At 37.5% G+C, this 25,956-nt stretch overlaps 1 protein-coding gene across 4 annotated transcripts in view; it reads left to right on the forward strand.

Moving 5' to 3' along the window:
- RASAL2 (RAS protein activator like 2) overlaps positions 1–25,956 on the forward strand; it is a 347,599-nt gene that overhangs the window by 278,163 nt on the left and 43,480 nt on the right. For all 4 annotated transcript variants that reach the window (XM_080825128.1, XM_080825129.1, XM_080825127.1 and 1 more), the window contains one exon: positions 11,005–11,114. In XM_080825128.1, coding sequence (XP_080681254.1) covers positions 11,005–11,114 — 110 coding nt within the window. The remainder of the gene's footprint in view (positions 1–11,004; positions 11,115–25,956) is intronic.

Here is a 25,956-nt window from a genome sequence, read left to right on the forward strand (position 1 = left end):
CCTTGCTACCTAGAGTTTCCCTTGTATTTGGACTTTCAATAAAGGGAAAATAAACTAAGGAAGTAAAATATGGTGACTGGAAAGTCCAGTTTAACATTTTCAGTTACTCTTCCTTTTCCTTCTTCCTTGTTAATTGTCTACAACTGGATTCTAGTGAACGTCTTTAGAACATCTGTAAGCTCCTAAGATCTATTAAATGAGTAAGGAAGGGAATAATTTATGTAGGACATCACCCTTCTTGGGTAATTGCAATCCATAATTCCATGAACTGCTAAAATACACAAATGCACAGAAATTAATTTACTAATTAAACAAAAACTTTTAAAAGCCAGAATGAGAACAGTTCTCACCTGGGTCCTTTCTAGTTGGCAAGGTAGCTTTTTGTACTGTGAGTCGTGTACTATTTTAAGGAAATGCTCTTAAAATTGGTTAAATCATGTAGATCTCCCTAATCCCTGGTGTGGCCACTATAAGAAAAAGTCTCATTCAGGATGGCAGCGGGCTTGTGTTGCACACCACCTTGTTTTTTTGTGAAAGGTGATATGTTTCTCCACCTCCACTTCTCCATGTCTTAAGGGACCGGCGGCAGCCCAAGGATGCAAGCAAGTCAGTGGCGCTCATTACCATCCTGGAGGCTTCTGAGAGCGGTTGCATAGCAGCCGTTTTATTTCAGTTACCAATCATGCCCTGATAGCCAAGTTCAGTCTTCGGGGGTTACTCCACTTTGTAGGTGGTGAGCAACTTTTATCGCTCTCTTAACATTTGCCAAGCTCCAGAGAAAGGCAACATTTGGCTTTTCCTTTCACTGGCAGTTGCTAAATTTAAGCCTTATTTTGGCAGAAAAGAGGGAGTACCAACTAATTAAAGTAAGTCATTTTAGCTGTATCATTTGCTTTATGACAATGGAGTTGTTTAAATGATAAGCTTTCTACTATTTTTCAGAATTGTAGCTTGTAGCAACAGTATTTCCAAGGAGGACTGGATGAGGTAGGATTTGTTTGGAGTGTTTTACTATGTTTTCAGATTAGGTTGGTGTCAGAAGGATGAGATCAGTTTATTTGCAGTCTTTTCCTTTGTTTCCATTGATGCTGTTGGATTTTAAAGTCAGCTTGTAGGAGCATCTTCTACTCCTCACAGTCACGTAAGACATAGATGTCATAACTTGATGTGAAAGAAGCATTTTCCTCTTGATATCCATCTCTTTCTGAATTTTGTATTTGAATTTTTTTTCTTGCAGTGACCACAGAATCAGTTACATATAAAAGTAATTTCAGTAGGGTTTTGATTTTGCTTCAGTTTAATTATATAGATAGGAGCCCTACTGGCAAATTTTCTAAGTCAGATGTCATACTGGTGGGCATTTTGTCTTCTTCCCCCCCCCCCTCATATTTTCAAATTGTCATAGTGCATTTCTTTCTTTTTGTGGTATATAATTCTGTAATAAGAGATATCTGGAAATTAAGTACAGCACACTTGGAGAAAATGCATTATATCATAGTGCCTTGAATATTTTGTTTGTTTTTTTTTACCTTTTGTAGGAATATATCTTTACTTTGTATTTATTTAAATCCAGTTAGCCAACATATAGTACATCATTAATTTTTGATGTGGTGTTCAGTGCTTCATTACTTGGCGTATAACATTCAGTGCTCATCACATCATGTGCCCTCCTTAATGTCCATCACCCACTTACCGCATCCCCCAACCCACCTCCCCTCCAGCAACCCTCAGTTTATTTCCCAGAGTCAAAATTCTGTCATGGTTTTGCTCCCTTTTCGATTTCTTCCCATTCAGTTTCCCCTCCTTTCCCCTATGATCCTCAGCTCTATTTCTTATGTTCCACGTATGAGTGAAACCACATGATAGTTGTCTTTCTCTGATTGACTTATTTCACTTAGCATAATACTCTCCAGTTCATCCATGTTGGTGTAAATGGTAGATATTCATCCTTTTGGATGGCTGAGTAATATTCCATCGTATATATGAACTGCATCTTCTTTATCCATTCATCTGCTGAAGGACATCTCAGCTCCTTCCACAATATTTTGAAGAGGAATGAGAATGTGGAGAATCAGTGTAGTATAGCGGTTAAAAAACCAGGGTTCCAGAGTCAGGCTGCCTGGGCTTGAAGTTGAACTCTGCCACTTGGCAGCCCATTTGACCTGGGAAGTCAGACATCATCTCCGTATCCCAGCTGTTGATAAGTGATCTACTCTTGATAAAGAAAATGAATGGTTCCCATAACACACATTCTTACTCCAAACCATATTAAATCAGTATATGTTTCTAATTTTCATAGCTGAAGTTATTTCTCTCAAAAAAGCAAATAGTTACTTGTGACCATTTTGGATGGTCTTGTCTCTTATTGTTGCTTTCCTTAGAAACCAGAGTAAAAGTTAAGGCCTGCAGGATGGCCTCACAATGGCCTGCAGGATTTGCCCACTCAACCCACTACTGGGACCAGCACTGCTACCCATTGGCTCATTTCCCACAACCCTTCCCATTGCTTTCTTCACTCCAGCCACACTGTCTTCTTGGCTGTTTCTGAAACATACCAGCAGTTCTTCTGCCTTAAAGTCTTTGCCTGGAATGCTTTTCCCTTCTTATACCTGCAGGCTAACTCACCTCCTTCAAGTCTATAGTCAGTGTCATTTCTCTTCAAAAGATCTATCGTGACCACTTTCTGTTCTCAGCTCTTTACATGGCTCTGTTTTTCTATAGCACTTGTCTTTTACTAATTTATGTTCTTGGCTTATTGTCTGTCTCCTTCCTCTAGTATATGAAGCCTAATGAAGGCAAAGATTTGTGTTTGTTTTGTTCACTAACAGCATCTCAAGTGCCTTAAGTATGTGGCCAATAAAAGGTGCTCAATAAATACATGAATGAATGAAACTTTAAGTATTTTTCAATATACTGGGTTTAAATCCTGACTCCTCATCCATTAACTGTGTGACCTAAGACAAGTTGCTGAATAGCTATTTTGTGGAGTTGTTGCATAAGTTACACGGTATTACATATTGGAAAGCACCTAGCCAGTGCTTCATATCCAGGAAACCTTCAGTAAATTCGTTCAGTCAGCAAATGTTAATTGAGCACTTACGATATACCAGGTATCCCTGTAGGCACTGGCATACATCACTGAACAAAAGAGCCAAAATATCGGCTACTCATGGAACTGATACCTAGTTTCCTTCCCTTCCTCTGATTTTGTAGTTTCTAAGGTGGAAAAAATCATGATTCTACCTCACCTCTTCAGGAGTCTCTCCCCCTAAATTCACAGTCAGTTCATACTTATAGGGACCCATTTTCCATTATCTAAAAATACCTTTCCATTCAGTTATCTTATTCTTTGGAATGGCCCTAGGAAGACGATTTTTTATTCATCATTTTACAGGTAAGAAATCTGAAACTTGGAAGTTGTGACTTCTCCAAGGTCATTCAATAGGAGAAATTGGAGACAGGATTTGAATACACACTTTCTGATTCAGAGTTGCCTGCTCTTTCTACGTTGGTACTTGCATCAAAAACACTGCAATGGCTTTATTCATTTCACTGCCCATGTTATTTCCATTCTACAGACAATTATTGAACCCCTACAAATTGCCTGATATCAGACCGACTCTGGGGAGGCAAAGATTGTTTAATCCCTGCCCTGAGTTCAGAGTTTAGAGGGAAGGTTATTGGCGCATAAGCGAGCATGCAGTGTGCTAGATGTAAGATTAGCTCTGTTGACTTGGAATACCCAGAAGCATAGAAGCACCTCATCTAGAGCAAGCTGTAGGACATGTCAGAAAACACTCTAAAAGAGATCATGCCTTAGCTGAGTCTGAAAGGATGACCTAGCCAGGGAGAAGGCGGGGAATATGAGCAGTAGCAGAGATGCATGGGGAAGGTAGAGAATTTCAGGCTTTCAGAGCTGCGGAGGGTAAAGCATGAAGCAGAGAATGGCCAGGAGTCAGCCTGGAATTTTTGGTGACTACCAGGTGATACCATATCCTACAGGCAGGACTCTTACCAGGCCCCCTCTCTTAGTGACTGTTAGGTCAGTTACCCATTGTTGGTCCAATAAGCTTTAGTCAGAGAAGAATTGCTTGGTGCAAAGGGTAGTGATCTGTTCATAAGGAATTGCTCAGAAGGGGCAGTGGGCAAGTGGGCATGTTCGATATTCTGAGGTTTCCTGGTAAGGTTAATGTCACTGGAAGGCTGGCTCATTGCATAGTCGGTCCAGGACAGAGGCATAGCAGAAGCTGAGACTAGCGTGGAGATAGGGAGTTTTTAGTGACATTATCTGTTCAGTTATGTGGTCTTCCTGAACACGTGGGAGACCACATGGCTGAGTAGACATAATGCCAGACCAACCTTTATAGCCTAGGCTAAACAATATTCTCAGGTGAAAACCATGTTTCAGTTTTATCAAGGAGGTAAGAACAGGATTTTGTTTTAAATTCTACTACCTCTGTGAAATATTACTGACCACTCTGGGCTATCTTAGATTTTCCCTTATCTGTATTCCCAGAACAACCATAATTTCACATATACATTGAGTGCTCACTAAAGTTTAGATACTATGGTTGATGTTAAGCATTACATCTTCCTTTAAAAGTTTAAGGGCCAATGGGAGCAATAAGTCTGCCTTAATAGGTGGACAAACCACCTTCCCAACCTTATTTTTCACTATTTCTAATCATATACTAAGTCTACTTAGTGGATACCCATTGTGTTCTTATCTCCATGACATTTCTCAAGCTGTGCTCCATACAATACCCTTGCTTATCAGCACCCCAAACCCAAATCTTGTCTACCCACTGCGACCTAGCATATTCCACTTCTGTATAACTTCCCCTTGTTTCTCTGGATGATGTAACCTTGTCTTTTTCTGAAATCCTAAAATTAGTTCCTATATACCTCTCTAAAATAATATCATATTATCAATTCTAAGATGCACATTTTTCATATTTTAACATCCCTGTAAGTTACTCTTTTAAGATACTCCGTCATCAACATTCTTGAAAGGGTACAGGATGATATTCTGTAGAAAAACATGAACAACAAACCCAAGTCAAAAAGTTGTTCAGAAGAAAGAAGCATTAGGAATACCTTAACAATTTATTTTGCATATATTCTTCTTATGTGTACATATGACAAAACCTGTCTAAGTCTTTTAAAACCTTTCTTAGTACAAAATAAAAATTTTAAGTGATGAAGCATTGTGTTATAGTTGAATTGGCAGCTTTTTTCTTAGTGTACATCAAATAATAGCATGACTTAAAATCATTGGTGTGCTAGATTCAAAGAAACATATTTTGTGATTAAATATGCCAGACATTAGGAACACTTGCCTCCCTAATTGTGTCATATATATTAAATTTAGTTTCCAAATCCCATATTAAACTATAAGCTCCTTGGGGGCAGAGTTTGTGTTTGTTTTATCTTTGATTCCCTTATAATACCTGGTATAATGCTTTACAACAAATAGACATGAAACAAATATTTGTTAAATAAATGGATTAAAACAAGAAAGTATTATATAGTAAGTGCCACAAAAAGTACAGTACTGTATGAGTGAACATCTACTAGTACATTCCCAGGTAAATGCTTAACTTTATTTTTGTTAGAAATATATTTATATATGATATTAGAGCAGATCCTTAGGCCAAATCTAAACTTAGGCCAGTGGTTTTGGAACCAACCATAAACAATCCAAATAGAACTCCATAAACGCAGATCTGGTTTGCTGACTACATTTATGAGCAAACATGGTGACTCATCCTGATTGAATCAAAATAAGTAGTAAATAAAGCCTTTGCCTTGGAGAACAAATGACAGTGACTTTCCCTAGCAACACTAAGATTGTATAGGAGACCAGAAAAATGCCTGTCTCTGAGAAATAGGATACTTTAGAGGAGCCCAGTTGGCTCAGGTAGAGCATGCAACTCTTGATCTCAGAGTTGTAGGTTCAAGCCCTACATTGGGTGTAGAGATTACTTCAAAACAAAATCTTAAAAAAAAGAAAGAAAGAAAAAGAAATGTACTACAACGTGGATGGAACTAGAGGGTATTATGCTAAGTGAAATAAGTCAGAGAAAGACAGATACCATATGATTTCACTCACATGCATAATTTAAGAAACAAAACATTAACATAGGGGAAGGGAAGGAAAAATAAAAGCAGAGAGGCAAGCAAACCAGAAGAGACTCTTTTTTTTTTAAAGATTTATAATTTTATTTATTTTTTTATTAACATACAATGTATTATTTGCTTCAGGGGTACAGGTCTGTGATTCATCAGTCATACACAATTCACAACACATACCCTCCCCAATGTCCATCACCCAGCCACCCCATCCCTCCCCCACCCCACCCTCCAGCAACCCTCAGTTTGTTTCCTGAGATTAAGAGTCTCTTATGGTTTGTCCCTCTCTCTGGTTTCATCTTATTTCATTTTTCCCTCCCTTCCCCTATGATCTTGTGTCTTGTTTCTCAAATTCATCATATCAGTGAGATCATATGATAGTTGTCTTTCTCTGATTGACTTATTTTACTTAGCATCATAGCCTCTAGTTCCATCCACGTCGTTGGAAATGGCAAGATTTCGGTTTTTTGATGGTTGCATAATATTCCCGTGTGTGTGTGTGTGTGTGTGTGTGTGTGTGTGTGTGTGTATAGACATACTACATCTTCTTTATCCATTCATCTATTGATGGACTTCTAGGTTCTTTCCATAGTTTGGCTATTGTGGACATTGCTGCTATAAACATTTGGGTGCACGTGCCCCTTTGGATCACTACATTTGTATCTTTAGGGTAAATACCCAGTAGTGCAATTTGCTGGGTCATAGGGTAGCTCTATTTTCAACTTTTTGAGCAACCTCCATACTATTTTCCAGAGTGGCTCGACTAACTTGCATTCCCACCAACAGTCTAAGAGGGTTCCCCTTTCTCGACATCCTCGCCAATATCTGTCGTTTCCTGACTTGTTAATTTTAGCCGTTCTGACTGGTGTGAAGTGGTATCTCACTGTGGTTTTTTTGATTTGTATTTCCCTGATGCTGAGTGATGTTGAGCACTTTTTCCTGTGTTTATTGGCCATCTGGATGTCTTCTCTGCAGAAATGTCTGTTCATGTCTTCTGCCCATTTCTCGATTGGATTATTTGTTCTTTGGGTGTTGAGTTTGGTAAATTCTTTCTAGATTTTGGGTATTAGCGCTTCATCTGATATGTCACTTGCAAATATCTTCTCCCATTCTGTCGGTTGTCTTTTGTTTTTGTTGACTGTTTCCTTTGCTGTACAAAAGCTTTTTATCTTGATGAAGTCCATATAGTTCATTTTTGCCCTTGCTTCCCTTGCCTTTGGTGATGTTTCTATGAAGAAATTGCTACAGCTGAGGTTGAAGAGGTTGTTGCCTGTGTTGTCCTCAAGGATTTTGATGGATGCCTATCTTACATTGAGGTCTTTCATCCATTTGGAGTCTATTTTTGTGTGTGGTATAAGGAAATGGTCCAGTTTCATTCTTCTGCATGTGACTGTCCAATTTTCCCAACACCATTTGTTGAAGAGACTTTTTTCCATTGGACATTCTTTCTTGCTTTGTTGAAGATCAGTTGACCATAGAGTTGAGGGTCCATTTCTGGGCTCTCTATTCTGTTCCATTGATCTGTATGTCTGTTTTTTCTCCCAGTACCATACTGTGTTGATGATTACAGCTTTGTAATAGAGCTTGAAGTTTGGAATTGTGATGCCACCAGCTTTGGTTTTCTTTTTCAACATTCCTCTAGCTATTTGGGGTCTTTTCTGGTTCCATATAAATTTTAGGATTATTTGTTCCATTTCCTTGAAAAAAGTTTATGGTATTTTGATAGGGATTGCATTAAATGTGTAGATTGCTCTAGGTAGCATAGACATTTTCACAATGTTTGTTCTTCAAATCCATGAACAAGGAAGATTTTTCCATTTCTTTGTGTCTTCCTCAATTTCCTTCATGAGTATTCTATAGTTTTCTGAGTTCAGATTCTTTGCCTCTTTGGTTAGATTTATTCCTAGGTATCTTAGGGTTTTGGGTGCAATTGTAAATGGGATCCACTCCTTAATTTCTCTTTCTTCTGTCTTGTTGTTAGTGTATGGAAATGCAATTGATTTCTCTGCATTGGTTTTATATCCTGACACTTTACTGAATTCCTGTATGAGCTCTAGCAGTTTTGGAGTGGAGTCTTTTGGGTCTTCCACATAAAGTGTCATATCATCTGCAAAGAGTGAGAGTTTGACAACTTCTTTGCCTATTCTGATGCCTTTTATTTCTTTTTGTTGTCTGATTGCTGAGGCTAGGACTTCTAGTACTATGTTGAATAGCAGTGGTGATAGTGGACAGCCCTGCCATGTTCCTGAGCTTAGGGGAAAAGCTGTCAGTTTTTCCCCATTGAGAATGGTATTCACTTTGGGTTTTTCATAGACAGCTTTTTATGATAATGAGGTATGTACCTTCTATCCCTACACTATGAAGCATTTTGATCAAGAAAGGATGCTGTACTTTGTCAAATGTTTTTTTCAGCATCTATTGAAAGTATCATATGGTTCTTGTTCTTTCTTTTATTAATGTATTGTATCTCTTTGATTGCCAACCTTACAGCCCAGGAATAATCCCACTTGGTCGTGGTGAATAATACTTTTAATGTACTGTTGGATCCTATTGGCTAGTATTTTGATGAGACCAGAAGAAACTCTTAACTATAGGAAACAAACTGAGGGTTGTGGGGGCGGTGGGGCAGGGCAGGAATGGGATGGGCTAACTGGGTGATGGCCATTAAGGAGTACAGGTGATGTAATTAGCAGTGGCTATTGTATGCAACTGATGAATCACTAAATTCTCTTCCTGAAACTAATAATACACTATATGTTAACTAAATTGAATTTAAATAAAAAATTTTAAAAACAGGGGTGCCTGGGTGGCTCAGTGGGTTAAGGCCTTTGCCTTCGGCTCAGGTCATGATCTCAGGGTCCTGGGATTGAGCCCCGCATCGGGCTCTCTGCTCGGCGGGGGGCCTACTTCCTCCCTCTCTCTGTGCCTGTCTCTCTGCCTACTTGTGATCTCTGTCTGTCAAATAAATAAAATCTTAAAAGAAAAATTTTAAAACAAAATAAAAAAAGAAATGTAGTACTGTAAAAAACAGTTTTGTTTTCTTGTTTTATTCCTGTCAATCTATGCACCTATAATAAAAACAGCCTAGGGAACTACGTCCATGTGGTATATTCCAAGAGTTTCTACACTTATTCTTTGGGCTACAGGAATAACAAGAAATAACATAAGTATTTTTTTTCAGTGAGCTAAATAGTTTACTTCTGATCCAAATAAGTTCATTTACATTTTTCTCAAATGAAAGGAGCAATGCCTGTGTGTTGGCAGAATACTTGGCGTGGGTAAGCACTATGGTAGTCCACATTACTGTTCACCAGATAGTCCCGGTTTTCTTTCTGGATACATAATACCATTGTATATCCTTTCCTCACGGAAATCAGGTGTGGTCATGTGACTTTCTGTCTGATGAAATGAAACTAGAAGTGACATGAAGGTTTAAGAACGAGGACATAACTTGTCACATTTCTTTTCTCCTGCTGAAGCAACTATAGATGAGCAGAGGAGGAGCCTCCCTTAGCCCAAGACCCCGGGTGAGAGTAGCACAGAGCTAAGCCCCCATCTGCCTTAGTCGATCGGCTCATAGATAGATGCGGAACATGTTTCGTGCTATTAATATGGGGAGATGACTAGATAAATGTAACCCAGTGTATCTTGAGTAATACAGTCTTCACCCAAAACAGTGGGCTTTGGTGGTAACTAAAAGAATATAAAAGATTTGACATATTTCTTTGTCTTCCGTATGGAAATGTTTATTGTATGTAGCTTTTATATATATAAAATAATATTCATCTCAAGGTGACTAGAAAGAGTCATTTTCCCAATATCAAAATACTTTTCTTTGAATTAGAACTTTTTCTCAAGACATTTTTGGTATACTTCTGTAAGGTGTCCTTTCATCTGCCAACAATATAATTGCTACTTGAAAGCAGTGACTGTCATCATTCATGCATGCATTTATTCCATTATTCAACACACTTTTATTGGATGGTCATTGTTACCAGGTCCTAAGACTAGGAAATGTTGAAGGAGCTCTAGATAGTTTAGTGGAAGTGATAAGAGGCTAGCAGGGGCCAAAAACTGTAAACTACTTTGTTCTGAAGTCTAGATGTTTCAGTAGTTTCATAAGTGATACCTATTTCAAGACAGTTTAGCTACATTTAAAACTTAAGTTTACAAGTGGCATATCCAAGGTGATCTGTAGACCAAATTTTCACTTTTGAGACTGCCAACACATTACCTTATACTAATTGCATAATTCTTTTTTGTGTTCTTTGAGAGGTTTTGGGGAGGGTTGTAGAGTTTTATTTTTTCTGTTTTTATTTTTGGGTTTGTTTTTGATTTGTTTTTTTTTTTGGTTTTTTGAGGGGGCAGCTCTTAGAATAAAGCTTCTCTTCTCACTATCAGTATATCCTTTAAAATTCCTCTAGTGCACTCATGCACATGCTATTCTCATTTCCTTTCTTCCCTTAATTTAATTCAGGAAACTACCTACTAGATGTCCTTTTCTATTGAAACTTCTTCAGAGAAAGGAATATATTTTTCTGTTACACTGTTTTGTTTTTAAAAAATCTATTAACAATGTTAGAGGTTTCTCTACCATAGCTGCTATAGAAAATATTTAAGAAATAAGAAGGTAAGTGTTATCAAAAGTTTAATTATCCCAGTTATCCCGGAAGAAAAATATTTTTCATCCCATTACCAGGTGGTTTCAAGCAACTTTTATTTATAAATTAAAAAATTAAAAGCTGGATTCTTGTTCTGGTCTTCATTATAAAAATCTTAATACCTTTTTCAGAGGTGGTGCAGAGGAGTAAGGAGACAGCAAAGTTGCTCTTTTGGTTTTCTCTCCCATCACCTTCTGCCTTTTCATTCTAGGGGTTCTTCAGCAAGCGCCTGAAAGGCTCCATCAAGAGGACCAAAAGCCAGTCAAAGCTTGACAGAAACACTAGCTTTCGGCTTCCATCCCTTCGTAATGCAGATGACAGGTAGGAAGTAAACTTGCTTAAAACAGGGAAAGCAGTTTTGTTTTTTGTTTTGTTTTTGTTTTAAGCAGGGAAAGCAGTTCTACAGTGGGTTTTGATAAGGTATTTTTGGTCATCTCTAACTTTACATCAATGACAATTAGAAAGATCCAATGCTAAATTCACTTTTTTTTTTTTTTTGTCTTACTTATATTGAGGCAAGGTACAAAGTGTTGGCTCAAATGCCCAGGCAGTTTAAGAATCTTAAAATACTGAAAAGTAAGAACTAATTTAAATGCTGTTTCTATAGACTCAAATCCTAGTAGTTAGAGATGTCTTTCTTTTGTAGAATGCCTATAGGATGATGATGACAATAGCAAACGTGTTTTGAGTACTGCACGAGATGCTTTCTGTACATTATCTCATTAAATCTTTATAGTAACTGTATAAGATAAATATTATTATCACCACTTTCTAGATGAAGAACCTGAGACACAGGGAGATTAAATAATCTTGCCCAAGGTCATACGGCTTAGTAAATAGCAAAAATGGTGTTTGATCTTGAGCGGTTTGGCTCAAGTCCATGCTGTTCACTGCTCCATTGTTCTTTGTGTACAGCATATGCAATCAGTTGTATTGGTTTGCAGTCCTGTCTAGAAGACATGTGAAGATTTTGGTTATTAGGACTATCAGCTTGAGTAACCCTCACAGGCATAGCTTAGTAAGGATAACAACCTTCTAAAATCTTTGAATGTGTGCTAGAACTTGGTGTCTCCACATTGTTTAAAATTTAGGAAATTAAACTTGCCATATTCTCACGCATCCCCACCATCACCAACATTTACTGAGTGCTTACTATTTGTAAAGCATTTTTAACGTAGCCTCTCGTGTAATATGACCCTAGATACGGTTATTGCCCTCATTTTAGAGATGAGGACCTAAGACAAAAGAAATTGAAAAACTTGCTCAGGGTCACAACAGCCAGTAGGTAGTAGAGCTTGGATTTGAACTTCTGTCTGCCTTCCATATTTGATACTTTTATTTATACTGGATTTTTCTTTCTTTCAGTAAGTCTATTATTTTCAGTTATCTACGTAACAAACAAATACAAACTACAGTCACTGTAATGGCAGATTGTAGATTTGCCAGGCAGAGAATTCCTCTCCTTTTTTAATGGATGAAGTAACTTGTCCCTCATACTTAGCTGATGAGGCAGTATACTGCTTTATCAGCGATTTTTATCCCTGAACCACTTTAGAGGTGCTCTGTGGTATTTGCAAGTCTGTCCAATTTGCCGTGTAGTTGTGTTGTTAATTACCTCTTTTATACCTCTTTGTTTTAAGGTAATCATAAAAAAGCTGATTTTTTTTCCTTTTCATATCTCTTCCTTAGATTCCTATTATTCCACAATTTTCATTATTCTAAGAATTAACACCATTTTATAAATGTCTCAATAAAATGGAATGAGAAATTTTTTTCAGAATAATGGTTTTTAAGAACAAGGATATTGTACAACCACTGAAACATTCCCAGTTCAGTAGCCTCTTTCTTAAAATCTGCAGCAGATGTACATTTGGGTGGACAAGGAAATATTTTTTATAGGTGTACTTTTTTCTTTAACCTTGCACTAAATATCCCTTTCATAACTTCAGTGTGCTCCGTCCTCTTCCATTTTGCTTTAGGTAGCCTAAAGGAATGCTAAGATTGAATTACTATGAGATTGTGTTCTCCCAGAGTCTCCTATATTGCTATTATATAGCTAGTGCACTTTTGGCCTTTCCAGTGACCTAAATTCATTATGTGTGCCTTCCATGCAGTTCTGCTTCAATCAATGGTAGTATCTTTGTGTCTCAAATACAGCATAGTAGAAAGGTGCCAGTAAATCTCAAGTATTTATATTTTTTAAATCCATTTGAATTGTAGAAGTTTCCTATACAGAAATTTTTCAAAAACCTTGTTCTTCCCCTAAAGGGATATACTCACTAGAGTTTGAATATATTATGTTTCTTTTAAATAGGCTCTCTTACCTTCAGATCATCTGAAGATGGAGATAAATAGAACTAAGGTACAAGATGTTAATCTAGTGAGTTCTTTGAGTCAGTACCATTGTAGGTGAGACCAAAGGTTTTTTCAAAAACTGGTTTTCTTGGGTTATATGTGTTGATTGCCCAAGTCAGGCCATTTCTTTCAAAATGGTATATAGTGTCTAAATCTCAGTAGCAGAACATTTCTATTCTTATATCAAATCCATAGAAACCAGGATTTTCTTAGTAGGATAGGCAAACCTAGTAAGCAACCCCTTTTTTCAGTTTTTAAATTATATAATAAAATACATGTGTCTCTGTTTTAAAAAGTTTCAGTACAGGGGCGCCTGGGTAGCTCAGTAGGTTAACTATCTAACTCTTGATTTTGGTCAGGTCATGATCTCAGGGTCATGAGATTGAGCCCCATGTTGGTCTCTGCACTCAGCAAGGAGTCTGCTCAAGAGTCTCTCTCTCTCTCTCTGTCCCTCTGCCACTTCCTTGCTTGTGTGTATGCACATGCATATGTGCACTCTCACTCTCTCTCAAAAAAAATAAATAAATAAAATCTTTAAAAAAATAAGTTTCAGTACCTAAGTACAGATCAAAAAGCTGAAGTGCCCTTTCACTCTGCCCATCTCCCCATATAAATAACCTCATTAGCAGTTTGTATATTTTCACAACTCTTTTAAAAATCCATACATAAATGCACACATACGTGTTTTGCTTATTTTCATTTAAATGGGATCATATTACACATATTACTTTATGACTTACTTTTTAATATAAATATTTTGGACAACTTTTATGTCAGTACATCTAAATCTACACGATTTTAACAGCTGCCTTCTTAGTATGCTACAGTTTTTTATAACATATTTCACTTCTGTGTTGATGGATATTTTAATTGTTTCCCCCTTTGGGGCACAAACTAGAAATGTAGTGGACATCTCTGAACATATAACTTTTTTGTCCTTATGTGATTGAGTCAGATTTCTGAAGTAAAACTACTACATATAGCGTATGCAGAATATCAAATTATCCTTCAAAAAAGCTGTAGTAATTACCATTTCCACCAACAGAGTAGGATTACTTTTATTTATTTATTTATTTATTTTAGTTTTTTTTTTTTTTAAGCAATCAATTTCTTTTTTTTTTTTTAAGATTTTATTTATTTATTTGACAGAGATCACAAGTAGGCAGAGAAAGAGAGAGGAGGAAGCAGGCACCCCGCTGAGCAGGGAGCCCGATGTGGGGCTCGATCCCAGGACCCCGGGATCATGACCCGAGCCGAAGGCAGAGGCTTTAACCCACTGAGCCACCCAGGCGCCGCTTATTTTAGTTTTTTAAAGAGTGTGGGGGGGGGGGCGGTGGCATGGGCTTGGAGTCTGATTCAGGGCTTGAACCTACAATCCTGAAATCAAGACCTGAGCTAAGATCAAAACTTGGAGACTTAACTGACTGAGCCACCCAGGTGCCCCATGGATTACTTTTATCTTTTAAACAGCATTTTACATTGTATCCGTATGATGGAATAAATAGCAATAATAAAAACCTAAATAGTATTTAAAGTGTGCCAGACACTGTTCTAAGCATTTTACATAAACTGTCTCTTTAATCATTATAACAAATCCTATGAGTTAGTTACTGTAATGACCTCATTTTGAGGATGAGGAAACAGAGACACAGAGAAATTAGTAAATTGTACAAGGTTAGAAAATGGCAGACCTGTGGTTCAAATCCAGGAAGTGTGAGTCAAGAGTCTACATTTTTAAACTTTATGCTATATTGCCTCTCAAAAAAAGATGCAGGGGGATATACTTTTTGTTTTAATTTGTGGTTCTCTAATGTATAATAAGTTGATCATCTTTTCACTTTTCACTCTTGTTTTTGGACCCCTGAGTCGCTCAACCAGTTAAGCATCTGCCTTAGGCTCAGGTCCTGATCCCAGGGTCCTGGGATCGAGCCCCACATCAGGCTCCCTGCTCAGCGGAAAGCCTGCTTCTCCCTCGCCCACTTCCCCTGCTTGTGTTCCCTCTCTTGCTGCGTCTTTCTCTGTCAGATGAATAAATAAAATCTTTAAAATAAATAAATAAATATCACGTCTCTAGGGGTACCTGAGCACCTGGATGGCTCAGTCACTTAAGCATCTGACTCTTGACTTAGGCTCAGGTCATGATCTCCAGGTCATGAGATTAAGCCCCGTGTTGGGCTACATGTACATTGAGGAGTCTGCTTGTCCCTCTGCCTCTGCTCCTCCTTTCATTTGCACACACGATACACACACACTCTCGCTCTCATAAATAAATAAATAATAAAAAAATTAAAATCGTGTCACTGAATATGCAACACTAAATATAGAAGTGTTAGATTTTCATTTAGTCTAACATGCCATTCTTTTCCTTTGTGGCTTACCTCGCCGAATTTGACCAGAACACAAAAGAAGTCAGAGATCTGTTTCTCATTAAATTTCTCATTATGATGCTATGCAAATCACTTCATCTCTCCCCCCTTCGAGATGAAGAGAGAGTCTATCTTGAGGTATCAGAGGGTAATGCAGTAGTGATCATGATGTGTTGAATTCTTTAAGGTTTTTGATAACCACAAAACTTATCTGCACTCATAGCATTTTAAAAAGGTAAAATTTTCTCATGAGGTCTGAGTTACTACTTTAAAATGACAGATACACAGGTTTTTGTTTTTGTTTTTGTTTTTTTGAAGATTTTATTTATTTACTTGACAGAGATCACAAGTAGGCGAGAGGCAGGTGGAGAGAGAGAGGAAGGGAAGCAGGCTCCCTGCTGAGCAGAGAGCCCGATGCGGGGCTCGATCCCAGGACCCTGAGATCATGACCTGAGCCGAAGGCAGAGGCTTAACCCACTGAGCCGCCCAGGTGCCCCCAGATACACAGGTTTAAGTGAGTTTTACTACATATGATCAGTAAGCTTTTCTGTGCAGAATACCATAGGATATTTTAACGTACCGATTTGACTAATCAGAAAGACCCTTGCAGCTCCAGATTCATCTAGCCAATGATCTACTGGTGGTAAACTCTGTTATAAGGCTGTGGTGGAATTAGGTTACCAATGGGGCTTCTTTTTTTTTTTTTTTAATTACTCACCATACAGTAATCATTAGCTTTTGATGTAGTGTTCCATGAGTCATTGCTTTTTGGGTCAGTTTATAGTAATGCTTAATATTAATATTTTATATTTATATTTATAATATAGTAATGCCAATTAATATTTCTAGAAATCAAATTTCTTGATATACAGTAATATATGTGTGATGGTTAGGTACACACCAGAAAGCTATGCGCTACAGATGAATGTAGAGAACTAAAGACACGGCCACTGAGCTCAGGAGAGTCCAATAAAAGAAGTCAGTGTTAAAAAAAAAAAAAAAAAGAAGTCAGTGTTCAGGAGAGAATGGTACATGTGGGCTGAGATGACTTCTGGCTGGATATTCAGGAAACAACCTTATAAGCAGTGACCCGCGAGTAGAACAGGTATCATTTGAACTTAGAAACAGATATAGGGAGAGAGCTTTTCTCAGAATGAAAATAATGAGCAAAAGCAGATTGTGGTAAATACCCAGTAATGCAATTGCAGGGTCATAGGGAAGCTCTATTTTTAATTTCTTGAGGAATCTCCACACTGTTCTCCGAAGTGGCTGCACCAACTTGCATTCCCACCAACAGTGTAAGAGGGTTCCCCTTTTTCCACATCCTCTCCAACACACGTTGTTTCCTGTCTTGCTAATTTTGGTTCACCTCCCCTTCCAATTTCCCTCAACTCCCTTCTCCTCTCCATCTACCCTTGTCCTCTATATTATTTGTTATGCTCCACAAATAAGTGGTTTTAATTTGAATCTCCCTAATGGCTAGTGATGATGAGCCTGCAATTGCACTATAAACATCTGTACCCCAATGTTTATAGCAGCAATGGCCACGGTCGCCAAACTGTGGAAAGAACCAAGATGCCCTTTAACGGACGAATGGATAAGGAAGATGTGGCCCATATACACTATGGAGTATTATGCCTCCATCAGAAAGGATGAATACCCAACTTTTGTAGCAACATGACGGCACTGGAAGAGACTATGCTGAGTGAAATAAGTCAAGCAGAGAGAGTCAATTATCATATGGTTTCAGTTATTTGTGAAGCATAACATATAACATGGAGGACATGGGGAGATGGAGAGGAGAAGGGAGTTGAGGGAAATTGGAAGGGGAGGTGAACCATGAGAGACTATGGACTCTGAAAAACAACCTGAGGGTTTTGAAGGGGCGGGGGGTGGGAGGTTGGGGGAGCCAGGTGGTGGGTATTAAGGAGGGCACGTATTGCATGGAGCACTGGGTGTGGTGCAAAAACAATGAATACTGTTACGCTTAAAAGAAATTAAAAAAATAGCAAAAAAAAAGAAAAAAAGGCCCCTTTAAAAAAAAAAGCAGATTGTGGGAAATTATGGAGCTTAAAGAGAAATTCTGAATAGTTCATGGTGTATAAAGCAGAAAGGTAGGAAATAAGATTGGAAAGGTAAAGTTCCAGTTTTGAAGTTGGTAGGTAAAAAGCCTCTGCTTTTTTTGTTTTAAAAATTTCTCAGTATAGGAAATAGAAATATGAACTTCATCTTTGATGAAACGAGGAAAAAGCTGAATGATAGATTACTTATAATTAGGGGGTGATCAGATGTAGTTGCCTACCAAATGAAATTCTGAAGTCTATCACTTAGGATTCAGATAGGCTGGTAGTTAACAGGTACTCCAAGTAGTAATGGCTTAAACAAGTAAAATTATTTCTTCCTCACCTAAAAGAAATCTGAAGATGGGCAGTCCAGAGCTAAGGTACCAGGGCTCTTCGCGAGCTTTTTCCTCTCCCATCCTTAGGGTCTTCAAGGATCTCTTTATGGATATAGTGTAGCTACTAAAGCTTCAGCCAATAGCACCCGTGTTTCAGGCATCATAAAAGGATACCTGTCTTCCACTTAAGTGTTTTCCCTTTAAAGCGATTTCCCTTAAACCCCATCCAGCGACTTCTCTTGTGTTTCATTACCATCTCTTTCTGCAAGCGGGGCTAGGAAATGTTATACCTGGGTTCATCATTTTCCCCAATAATGCAAGAGTCTATTTTTAAGGAAGGAGGGAGAGATGGACATTTGAAAGACAATTAGCAGTCCCTAGCAAAAGAATGAGTTTGATTTACCCACCCCCCTCCAGAACTCTGCAGTGAGCTTCCAGCCAGCTTTAGAAGGCCAGTAGTCAGGCTTACATTTATCACATAGCAAATTTGAGAAACTGAGCCACCCAGACAGAATGACCTACAGATAGCAACATTTATGTTCGCCTCTTACAATCCCCTGTGGTAATTCCACTCCTAAGTATATCCAGGAGAAATGAAAACATATGTCACCACAAAAACTTGTACATGAATGTACATAGCAACATTATTCATAATAGCCAAAAAGTGGTAATGACCCAAATATCCATCAGCTGATGAATGGATATACAAAACATGATATATCCATACAGTGCGTTACAGTTGACCCTTGAACTCTCAACACTGGGGTTAGGTGTGCTGACCATACCCTTCCCATCCCTGCAACAGTCGAAAATACATATAATTTTTAACTCCCCAGAAACCTAACTGCTAATAGGCCACTGTTGACCAGAATCCTTATGGGTAACATAAACACTCAATTAACACATATTTTATATGTTTTATATATATACATATGTGTATATGTGTGTGTATATATGTATATATATGTCTATATATATATATAAAATTTGCTGTATTCTTGTTATACAGTTAACTAGAGAAAAGAAAATGTTATTAAGAAAATCCTAAGGAAGAGAAAATATATTTACAATACTGTACTACGTTTACTGAAAAAGAATCCACTTATAAGTAAGTGGACCTACACAGTTCAAACCTGGGTTGTTCAAGGCCAGATGTATTATTCAGCCATAAAAAGGAATGAAGTACTGAAACATGCTACAACATGAACAAATCTTGAAAACTTTATGCTGAGTGAAAAAGACCATCACAAAAGACTGTATTTTATATGATTCCATGTTTATGAAATGTCCAGAATAAGCAAATCTATAGAGACAGTAGATAAATGGTTTCCAGAGGCTGGGGATATAAAGTAGGGGAAGTGACGAATGAGAAATGACTTAATGGGTATGAGGCTTCTTTTTGGAGCAATGAAAATATTTTAAGCTTAGATTGTGGTGACAATTGCACAAATCTGAATATACTGAAAACTGTTTAAGTGGATAGATTTTATGGTGTGTGAATCAAACCTCAACCTCAATATAAATGTTAAATTATTTTAAACAAAACAAAACAAACAAACAAAAAAAACAGCTGGCCAGGAAATACTCTAAAATGAAACTTAGTCTATAAGCCCCGTTCCAGTGCACAAAGCTTCCATTGTGTTTTTTAGTGCTTTACTATTAAATATAAACAGATAACCAAGAATCTCCAGATATTGGAGGAAAGTCTCCGATATGAAAGAGAGCAAAACAAATAAATAAGAGGGAGAAAAAAAACAACCCAGGAGAAACAGAAATACTACACAGAGCCAAAGACAACTTTAAAGCATAGTATTTTCAAAAGATAAGATTGTACATCTATGAAAGAGTAATGAGATGATACAAGAAAGGAACATCAAAGAATTAAGAAAGAGAGCTTAGAAATTAAAAAGATAGAAGCTCAAGTCAAGTCACTCTTCCAGAAAGTGGACAGAAATTGAGAAAATCAACCCAGAAGATTCTAGGAAAAGAGAACATAGGAAAACTTCAGAGAGGAAATTGTCAAAGAAACAATACAAGAAAATGTCTCAAAACAAGAAAACATAAATGTTCAGGTTGCAATGGCCATTAAATTCCCAGCACAGTGAATGAAAAAAGACAAAGACCCGCCACCCAAGACAGACAGACAGACAGACACACACACACACACACACACCCCAATTCACATCATCAAGAAATAACAGATCACTGAGACTTAAAAAAAAAAATCTTAAAAGCTTCTGGAAAGAAAAAATAGGTTACATACAGAGGATGAGTGGGACGATCACATTGTAATTCTCAATAGAAATATTAAAAATTAGAAGTCGATAGAGAAATGTCTTTAAAATTGTGAGTGAAAATTATTTTCAACCTAATACTTCATATACAGGGAAGTCCTTGAATGTCACACTGAGGAGTTTGGATTTTATTGTACTAAGCATTGGGGAGCCTTTAAACACTTTAAAGCAAGGAAATGACCTAATCAGAATTGTGCCATGTATAGATTAATCCAGGAATGGAATTTCAAATGATTTGGTATACAGAGACTAAGTTTGGGAAATCAGTTAGCAAAGAGCTATTGTCGGAAATAATGAGGGCTATAAGGAGGGTAGTGACACTGGGAATGAAGAGGCAGAGACAAGCAAGATAGGAGGAACATTTTAGAGGCAAAATCAATAGGATGTCACAAAGTCATCATAGTTCCAAAGCCATCTAATCGGATAAAAGCCAGTAAAGTGATTTCCTAGAATCAATATTGGCAACATTTTCAAATTAAAGCCATGTCATGTGGAAGGATGTTGGAACTGGAAAAGACTGATATTTATACCTTTCATTCAAAAGCATTTTTTAAAAGTTTAAAAAATGAGGAAATGCTGAAGAACAGTGGTCATACTACATTATCAGACATTCCAAGGTTCCGACTGCCTGTCAGGTGGTCATCCTTGCTCTGGAAATTCTACTTAAATTTGCTGATCTTGAGGTAAAGGTAAAAACAAATGTGATAGAATTTTCTTAACCCCTTCACACATCCCTCAAATAAAAACCTTCACAGTGATGTCCTCAATTCTGAGGCCTACTGACATAGCATGGTTTTAAAGTAGTCTGCTTGTTCATTGTCAGGAGATCCCTAAAAGTTAAGTGTGGTGTTCCATTTGTAGGGAGAATTTTGGGACAATATACGGAGCTTCTTGAGTTTCTCCTTAATTAAAACTAACTTTTTAATTTTACTTTGAATTTATATTCAAAGTACAGTTGCACAAGAAATTGTAAAGTACAAAGTACAATTGCACAAGAAATTGTAGAGTATGAGTATTGTCGAGTATGTAGAGTCTTATAGACCTCTTCCTCAACTTCCTCCAAGAGCTATATCTTATAACTGTACTATAATATCAAAATCAGATAATTGATCTTGGCACAGTACTATTAATTGGACTATAGACTTTACTCAGTTTTCACCAATTTTCATATGTTTTGCATAGTTCTATACAATTTAATCCTATATATAGATTTCTGTAATCACCGCCACAATCAAGATATAGCATTGTTCCACTACCAGAAAAGAATTCCCTCTGCCCCTTCAGTCTTAACCCTCCTCCCACAACCAACTCTGTCCTCTAGCAACCACTAATTTGTTTTCCATCTCTATAGTTATCCTATTTCAAGACTGTTATATAAGTGGAATCATATAGCATATAACCAATTAAGATTGCCCTTAGTTCAGTGCATAGAATGCCCTTGAAATCCACCCAAGTTGTTGTGTCTATCAATAATTTGCTCCTTGTTACTACTGAGTAGTATTCCACTGTATGGATGTACCAAAGTTTGTGAATCACTCACCCACTGAAGAACATTTGAATACACATGAAGAAAAGTTTCCTATGCGTAAGTTTTCACTTCTCTGGTGTAAATGCACGTTGAGTGCAGTTGCTGTGTTGGATTGTAAGCACAGGTTTAGGTATACAAGAAACTGCCAAACTCTTTTCCAGAATATCTGTAGCCATTTTACATCGCCACCAACTATGTTTACATGTTGTTGTTGTTTTTTAATGTCCCAAGAGATTTTCACATATCTTTTCTTCTAGAAGTTTTATGATTTTTAGCTTTTATATTTAGGTCACCAGTCCATTTATTTAATATTTTGTTGTTTGAAATAAAAAGGTCTTGACTCAGAATGTATTGGTGTTCAGTCCAAGATATCAAAACTAAGAACTTGCCCCAGCCAAGCCAGTTAAAGGGAGTCTGCCTTCCTTTGGAGAAGGAAACATTATAAACTACTTATTTCTCTCTCGATCTGCTCTTCCCTTCCAGCTTACTAATCATGGTTTTAGAAGTTGCCAGAAGGTTCTGGGCAAGAGAAGACAGAAAGGAGGAAAAAGTAGAAAGGTTCTAGTACTATCTAGTACTATCGTAGCCCTCCATAATGCTATCTGAGCCTGCCTAATGTTTAAAGCTTACTGTTTCCTCATGGGATACTTTGGGGAATACTTCACAAATGTCTCATCTCTAAGGAGCTCTCATCTATGGTTTCATTGAGGTTAGTGGGTATATGTCTATCCAAGGTGTTCACTAGCAACTCCTTTCACAATTTCTAGGAAAGAATCCTTGTTCTTCTGCTCTCTTCACCCTTCTAGTCCTCTTGTTCCACAGGAAATATCCACACATCCTTTGCCCTGACAAACCTCTAGGAGTGTAGGCTAATCTAAAAGCATCAACCCTCCTAGGTTCTGCCACCAACATCTAGTCATTTCTCATCGTCTAGATTTTCCACATGGAATCGAACTTCACCCTGTATGCATCATCTAGCCATTTCCCTGGTGGGAGGCAGGGGGATGAGCCTCACAGCTTTCTGCAAAAATTCTCTCTCACGAAATCCTTTCCCTTCTTCATACTCTGACCACTTCTTTTTTTTTTTTTTTTAAGATTTTATTTCTTTATTTGACAGACATAGATCACAAGTAGGCAGAGAGGCAGGCAGAGAGAGAGAGGGGAGGAAGCAGGCTCCCTGCTGAGCAGAGAGCCCGATGCGGGGCTCGATCCCAGGACCCTGGGATCATGACCTGAGCCGAAGGCAGAGGCTTTAACCCACTGAGCCACCCAGGCGCCCCTGACCACTTCTTTTTTTAAGATTTTATTTGTTCATTTTAGAGAGAGAGAGAGAGCACGCGCACACGCTGGGGGGAGGGGCAAAGGGAGATGGAAAGGAGACTCCCCTTTGAGCAGGGAGCCCAGTGAGGGGCTTGATCATGACCTGAGCTGAAGGCAGATGCTTAACTGACTGAGCCACCCAGGTGCCCCTTTGACCACTTTTTATAGTCTTGTTCTAAGAGGTTCAAGGTAATAGAACTGGCTCTGGAACATTTCCTTTGTAAGTTCTACAGTTTGTCTGGTACTTGACTTCAGTATACAAATCTGTTTTCTCTTAATGTCTCAATTGAAACTGCAATTTTACTATCATCAGATGTGTATATAATACCTTTATTAATCTGTGGTCTTTAGCAAAACACACAAAGTGCAACATGGCCCTGTCTATACCTAACTCCCAGCATTGTCTCCTACCACTCCTATGACAAGTCTGTCATAGGAGTTCTGTATTTCTTTGCTTTTGATCTTGCTGCCCTCTCTATCCCAGATACCACTTCCTATTCCTACCCCTTGTTCTTTTTTCTTAATTTATAACATTCTAATTCGTACTCATGCAACAATACCCAAATCAGGAATCATATGCCTTTGGACTTCTTTGCTTTGTTCTTCCCATCCATCATCCTAAAGCAAGCACCTACCCCATGTACCCACTAATGGCCAAACTTACAGGATTCTTATAGGCCTTACTACTTTCTACTGAATTTATCTTTTCATGTTTCTGCTTACTGAAGCAGATTGGAAGCTCGTCAAGAGTACTAACAGCTTTTGTATCCTCATCCTTTCGCACAATGCTTGTCCTATCAAGGAACTTAATGTTTGTTGGCCTGAAACAGAAGACTGCAAACGAATTCTATATAATAAAGGAGAGGAGTATTTTTCAATATGGTATACGTGCATAGAATGACAGTTTCTCAGAAATTATTGGATTTCAGGTTATTAATTAATCAATACAGTCTGGCTATAGATTATAGTTTCTCTTACCAGTGTTTACTGCTGTAGGCCAATTAAGGGTCCCCTAGTTTTATGAACTAAAATCCAATCCAGTTGTGTCATGAGAGCATTTAATCATTCATTAGAATGCTTTATCTTAATAGAAAAAGTTGTTCATGTACATTCATTCCATCTATCTTCATATTCTCCCAACAAAGAATATTTTGAAGAATAACTATCTTGATCTCAACCAAATGAATACTTTACATAAAATAAACTCATGCATGTCATATCACTGTGAAAAAGTCCCATGTTTGCAATGTTAGCCCCATTTTTATGGTGCTGTAGTTTATGAGATGTTTGTGAAATCATACATTATAACATTTGGTTCTCACAGAAACTGTGTGAAGGGTAGGAAGAGAAATCGTTATCCACATTTTACAAATGAGGTAACTAAGGTTCAGAAAGAATAAATTATTTGTCCTACATCACATATAGCTAGTGAGTGGTTTGAGGTGACAAAAATATACTTTTGGCCCCGAGTTGAGTGCCTTTTCCATTATACTCTGTTGCATGTGTTGATATGGATCCTCGTTTGCTGAGAAAATGATTGAGAAGGAAAGGAAAATGGAAGGTAAAAATCACACATACAGACATACATGCAAACGTACTCAAAATAGCAACTCTTAACAAGAGTAGACTAGAATGCAGTGATAATGAATGTGTCAGTTTGTGGTCATTATGTTTCCATAATTTGCTGAAATAAAAAGCTTAATTCTTTTTGTACTCCTTTTGTCTCTCCTCCCCCTAAGAAATCCAAATGTATTTGGTGAAAAAATAAAACAAAAGCACTAAAAGAAAATACAGTAGCTGGATTTCTTATGATCTTGGAATGGAAGAATTCTTTCTAAGCATAAACTGGGGGAAGTAATTATGAATATGACAGGAAAAGTACTAATTAACATGCAAAGAACATTTACATATCAGTTAAGTTCAGCAATTAGAAAAAAGGTTTAAGAACATGAAATAGCAGCTTGTAACTCACAGAAAAGGTAACTGAGATTGCCAGTGAACATATTAAAATGTCTCAAACCCATAAAGAAATGCATAAGAAAGCAATAATGAAATACAATTTTTCACCAATTATCCTGGCAAAGTTTTTCAAGTTCAGCCATATCCAGTTTTGGTGATAGCATATATAGAAACACGCATCATTGGTAGGAGTTTAAATTGATGCCATATTTTTTTTTATGATGCCATATTTTATGTAGGATAATTTAGCAATATCAAAATTTTAAATATATGATCTCTTTGATCTAGCAGTTTCACATCTAAACCATAAATCATGCACATGTGCATTAAGATATGTATACTAAGATACTTTTTGAAACTGGGTGGTGATCACAGAAGAGAAAAGAAAGAAAAGAAAAAATAAAAGGGAAGGGAAGGGAAAGGAAGGAAAGGAAAAAAGAAAAGAAAAAAGACTGAGATGGTCCTCAGGGACTGGTTAAATCACTATAGGTCCATATAAGGGAATTCTATATGGTTATTAAGAAGAGGCGAATCATATCTATCTGTTCCAATATGAACAGAAGTCCAAAATACACTCTTAAGGAAAAAAAAGTATGGTAGAAATCTGTGTGTGTGTGTGTGTGCAATGTATATGTTTATATTTGGTTGTCTACATATAAAAGGAGGGGTCACAAGCATTGTTAATAGTATTTTCTCCAGGAGATTGAGGAAGGTACCTGTATTTATTTATATTCTTCACCTTCTATCCTTCTAGGCTCTTGGAATTTATTACCCATGAGTGTTTATTTCTTCATTGTTTAAGGAGAAGAACGTGATTCATTAGGGGGAAAAAAAAAACCTTCAAGCCCATTTCCACGTCATGTTTCCCTCTAGCTATTTCCTACCTCTTCACTGTCAGACTCCATGAGTTAGTCTCCAGTTTCTCACATCCCATTCATTATCT

This window comes from Martes martes (assembly GCF_963455335.1).
Source record: "Martes martes genome assembly, chromosome: 15".
Lineage (NCBI taxonomy): Eukaryota > Metazoa > Chordata > Mammalia > Carnivora > Mustelidae > Martes > Martes martes.